The 5,134-nt window shown below is 48.1% G+C and overlaps 1 protein-coding gene across 6 annotated transcripts; it reads left to right on the top strand.

Moving 5' to 3' along the window:
• Window positions 1-731: 731 nt before the first annotated feature.
• LOC134044724 (cytochrome c oxidase assembly protein COX18, mitochondrial) lies at window positions 732-4,889 on the top strand. Of its 6 annotated transcripts, none has more exons than XM_062494070.1 (6): window positions 732-1,041; window positions 2,174-2,278; window positions 2,476-2,736; window positions 3,394-3,506; window positions 3,829-3,939; window positions 4,605-4,889. In XM_062494070.1, the coding sequence occupies exons 1-6, from the start codon at window positions 744-746 to the stop codon at window positions 4,785-4,787; spliced, it is 1,071 nt and encodes a 356-aa protein (XP_062350054.1). In that variant the 5' UTR covers window positions 732-743; the 3' UTR covers window positions 4,788-4,889. The 6 variants fall into 6 exon arrangements, with proteins under 6 accessions (XP_062350054.1, XP_062350058.1, XP_062350059.1 ...); XM_062494073.1 differs by having other exon boundaries at window positions 742-1,041; window positions 2,178-2,278; window positions 2,476-2,646; window positions 3,392-3,506; XM_062494072.1 differs by having other exon boundaries at window positions 745-1,041; window positions 2,178-2,278; window positions 2,476-2,639.
• Window positions 4,890-5,134: the final 245 nt, after the last annotated feature.

Raw genomic sequence — 5,134 nt, 5'->3', positions numbered from 1 at the left:
CTCAGTCAGCCAAAACAATCCTTTTCCAGCCCCAGAATCAAGGACACCGTGCAGCTTCAGCCGCCAAAGATGTAAACAACTGAGGAGAGCAATCTGTAAGGATGGGCCTGCATGCCCTGGAGCTGGAATTGAACAAAAACTTGTAAACGAGTGTAAAAACGCATGACTCTGAGTCCATTTTGGGTGTAGCCCTGCCCCGGCTCTTGTACTGCCCAAGGTGAAACCTTTGAAGGCCTTTTAATAAATACCCCCTTTATTCCTTTAACCCTGTCTAGCCTCTGTTCCAGGGAGCCTCTCAAGGCATCGGGTTCTTCATAGCTGCCTTGCAGTATCTGAAACAGGCCCCAAAGGGCAGGAGCTGGAGTGGTAGGGCAATAAGGAATGGGTGCAAATGGGGAAAAAATGGGAAATTGAGACTAGCTATTGGGAAGCAATATTTACTAGAAGAGGAGCGACACCACCCTGGCCGCGCTCAAAGCCAGTTTGGATAAAACACGTAAGGGGTTTGGTGTGATCCTGTGCAGGGCCGGGTGTTGGACTTCCCCGCTCCTCGTCCTTCCTTTCCACCTCCGCACGTTCGGCGATGGGCTCGGACGTGTCCCTGCCCCCGGGGTGAGGCCCTCGGCGCTGCTCCAAGCCCCGAGCCGGGCCCGTCCCGCTCCGGTTACGGCGGAGCGCCGGGAATGGAGCGAGGCCCCGCCCTCCCCTCAGCCGCCAAGGCGGCGGTGGCGCGCGTCCCGCGCATGCGCCGCAGGGGCGGAGGGCGGTGCCGGCATGTGGCGGCTGGCGCGGGCGGGCGCGCGGGCCCCGCCGGCCCTGGCGGCAGCGGGGGCGGGAGCGGGGCCGGGGCCGGGCGGCCTCGAGGGCTGGTACGGGTGGGCGGCGGGCTCCGCGCCCGTGCACTGGGCCGAGGGCGGGCTGGCGGCGCTGCAAGAGGCCACCGGGCTGCCGTGCTGGGCCGCCATCGCCGGCGGGGCCGCCGTGCTGCGCACCGCCGTCACTCTGCCGCTGGCCGCGCACCAGGGACGGCTCCTGGCCAAGGTGGGAGCGCTGAGGGGGCTCTGAGGGAAGGACTGCCGAGGGCGTGAGGGGGCCGCGCCGTGAACATCGCCGTTCTTCTGCTGCAGCGGGTTTGGGGGCGTTTGAGGCCTTTTAAAGGAATTTCGTTACGTTTTGTGCTTTTTTTTTTTTGGTTGCTGCAGCGAGCGTCTTGCCGCTCTCGCGTCAGGGTGCCTCACGCTGTGGGGAGTGAGTGACCGCTGCCAAGTTGTGCCCTCATGGCCTTTACATTATTGCTCTTTTTTAATTGCTCTTTTTTATTACTTTTTAGTTTATGTATATGTATATAATTTAAGTATTTCTGTAATATCTCAGTATATATATAAATACTCTTTATTGCTTTTTTCACTTACTTCTACATGAATATATTATTTAAATGTTTCTATTGTATATAGCAATAAGTTTATATGTTGCATACAGTATATTGTAAGCAATGCATTCTGTTGTATAGGTTTTCTATTATTATATGTTTATATTTGTATGTTGTTATTATTAGTTTTTATTATTGTCATTTATTTTTATCATTGAGGTGGCATTAAAGCTGGGTCTTTTAAAGTGGTGTAGCTGGTTGCAAGCCCAGAATGCAGGCAAATAGATGCTTAAGAATTGATTTCAGCTGTGGTACAAACCATTTTCTCTTCTTAAAAACGTGTAAAATCTAAAAAGAGTAAAATTTTGCCTCCATTTCATGCAGTAGTAAGGTAGTATCTCTGATTGCTGCTGTAATTAATTACCTGTCGCTGTTACTGCCACACGGTTATTTTGTGTCGACATGGAAGGTGTTCACTGATGTTGAACAAGATGCTTTGTCCCTCACAGGAGTTTACAACCTGTGCGGCCGTTAAGTTGCAGTGATAATTAATATGTTTGATGCCTGTGCTGGAACTAAATTGTAGAAGGGTAATTAATATGTGTAATAGCCACAGAGGTGTTAAATTACATGGTGGCAGTGTGCATGTTTAATTCCTGTACAGATACCACATTTTACAGTGATTAATTAATAAGTGTAAAGCTCGCTCAGGTATTGAATTACCAGGGATAACTGATACCAGAGGTGAGGAGAGGGAGCAATTGTTACCTGCCACTGTGCCCAGACGGTTCTCCTTTTCTTTAGCTAGGTGGAAAACCTGCAGCCTGAGATCAAGGAACTTGCCAAGCGCCTTCGCTATGAAGTTTCGGTGCGTGGAAAGCAGCTGGGGTGGTCTGACAAGGTGGCCAGGTACGAGGGGGATTGTCCATGCCTCCTGAATCCATTCCAGAAAGAGGTGTGGCAGGAAGGAAAACATAAAGCAAGATTCTGCCGTCGCCTAAAGCTTAGATTTTTCTTTCCCTGCCTACGATTTATTTCTTTATCGTGTTCTCTTTGGGGCGTTACCCATTTCAAAGCTCTGTGCTTTTGTGTTCCTCTCCAAAAAGGTTCCACTTTGCCAAGAACATGCGGAGGATTGTCACGGAGCTGTACATCCGGGACAACTGCCACCCCTTCAAGGCCACCGTGCTGCTGTGGGTGCAGATCCCCATGTGGGTGTGCGTGTCACTGGCTCTGCGCAACTGCAGCGTCGGTGCCCTGGGCTCAGCAGGTGCAGCATCCTCTCCCCCTGTCACCTGCTCCTCCTCCCTTGCTGCTGTCACTGACATTAAACAGCGCCGTGTCCCGAGCTTGGCGTGCAAGCCAGCGTAAGGAACAGCTACTCTAGTCTTAACGTAGTTTGACCTTGATCTGATGGACTAATTAACATCGGTAATTGGTGATTAATGGAATTGGAAATGAGTTTTGAACTTAACGTAGTCTGATAATCCCGTTCAGCAAGAAATGTTACACGTGCCACAGCACGCTCACTATTAATTGGTATTTTTTTCCTTCCGCGTGAAACACCCTAGACGAGGTGAATGTGTGAGGGTCTTCTCCATTACAAAAAAGTTATATACTGATTTTTTTAGACAAGAGTTACCAGTTTGCTCTTTTAAGCAAAAATGTAGCTAGTTGTACAGTTACTGAGAAAACCGTATTTTTTTCAAAACTGGGAAATAAACATTGTAGATTATTGCGTTCTTATTTTCCTCATTGACTTATAAAATATCTGAGAGGGAAGTATTTTTTATTGCAGATATTACCTGTCATTGGCTGTCTTGAGCTAAGCTGGGCCTCAGCTTGCATCTCTCACTGTTCTTATATTGGTAGCAGAGTGTTAAACCAAGATTTTCTGCTTTAATTGGACTTGCCATGTGGATAGAGCACACCTAGAAACTTGTGTCTGTGATTTAACTCAAGTTCTGGCGCACTTGAGGCAGCAAATTGTACTGAGCTGTATTTTCTTCAATTTTTTCCTACAGTACAAGAGCAGTTTTCCTCAGGAGGAGTGCTGTGGTTTACAGACCTGACGGTGCCCGATTCCACGTGGATTTTACCAGTTTCCCTGGGGCTGGTGAATTTGCTGGTGGTGGAGGTACGTTGGTGGAATAAACCAGCACTGGTGACTGCAAAGGGCTGACACATAAAGGTGGCTGCAGATTATCACTGCTCTAAATGCACTGGGCAGAAGTGAATCATGGTCTGTTTGCTCTCTGTGTTTTAATGTGCAGGTGTCTTTGTTCACAGACCTCCAGGTGGGATGTGGCGTGTCTCAGATCTGCTTGAGCTTCAGTAATATTTAGTCTTGGCCACAGTTTCTTCTAGAATGCTGCTCTAATGAGATCTCTGGGTGTTAATCCTCAGTATGGCCGTTGCAAAAAGAGCTTGCTTCTAACTGTGAGTTCCTCCTCTTTCAGATCTTTGCTTCCCAAAGGAAAATGCCCGTTTCCCAGTTCCAGAAGCTTGTTACGAACTTCTTCCGCGTGGTGTCTGTGGTGATGATCCCTATTGCTGCCACAGTGCCCTCCGTGAGTACCGAGGTGACCTCTGGGGTGTCACCTCATCTCTTCTGGAGCATAAAGGACAGCCTGAGGGCCTCACGTGTTCCATATTTTTGCTTCTGCGTGGTTAAAAATACTCAGGTGTTCTGTTTAAATCTTGTTGCCTTTGGAATATTTCCGTTCAAGGAGGAAGGCTTTGCCAACTTGAAAGGAGTTAATGTCCTTCATGTGGTCTGAAAAAGGAGAGGAAAGCTTTATGTCAAGACATGTAGGCAAATGTTGGAAACATTTGGAGACCAGTGTAGTTGTTAAATTAGGAAATTTTCTTTCTTCAAACATTTCTCATTTTTGCCAGGCTTTCTACTGCAGAATATTCTTAGCAAAAACAAAGTGTCTGGTTGTTTGGCTCAATTATAGTTTCAAACGCAGGAGTTGAAGCAAGTTTAATATGAATTAATTTAAGAACTGTCAAGCCTCAGTGTAGATGGCACTTTTCCCCAGAAGAGTTCAGAGACAGACAGTTACATTTCACACGCAAGCCACTTTTGCAGATGAGAGGAGGAGTGTTGTAGGTGAGTTCTTTTTATCAATACCTGGGAGTGAGCCACAGCTGTGGTTCAGGAGGAGTTGCCTCAGTACGAGTGGCGTTCTCCTTGCCTGCAGGGAGCTGACCTGTGCTGTTCTTGTTGCAGTCCATGGCGCTGTACTGGCTGTCCTCCAGCCTGGTGGGACTGTGCCACAACCTCCTGCTGCGCTCTCCCGCCTTCCGCCGGCTCTGCCGCATCCCGAGGACCAGATCCGACTCAGATACTCCTTACAGGGACATCATGGCTGCCTTGGCCACCAGATACAGCTTTAGCAAACAGCCCCACTGAGCTCCAGGAAGAGCTGTCTCAGGAATGAAGCAGTGCTGTTTTGGCGAGATGTACTTACTCGATGTATATTTATTTTGCAAATAAAGCGCTGGCTGGCCATAAGGAAGGATTGGTCAGCAAAAATGTGTCTTTACTGGGAAGCTTTGTTTTAAGGGTGGTCGTTCTGCCGTTGAAATAGTCCAGAAATCTAGGTTTGTCTCCTGAACTGTCATAAGAAATTGGTCAGGTGAGTGTTAAATAAAACTGTGACTCATATACAGTGCCTCTTTTTTACTCTTAAGTCCGGAAGGTAAAGGGGTTGGGGGTCTTTTTGTTAAAATGATCAGGAATTAATTGCTTTAACTTTT

This window comes from Cinclus cinclus, chromosome 5 (assembly GCF_963662255.1).
Source record: "Cinclus cinclus chromosome 5, bCinCin1.1, whole genome shotgun sequence".
NCBI classification, from domain to species: domain Eukaryota; kingdom Metazoa; phylum Chordata; class Aves; order Passeriformes; family Cinclidae; genus Cinclus; species Cinclus cinclus.
Note: the sequence above shows the minus strand (reverse complement) of the source record. Positions and strands in the feature narration are given on the sequence as shown.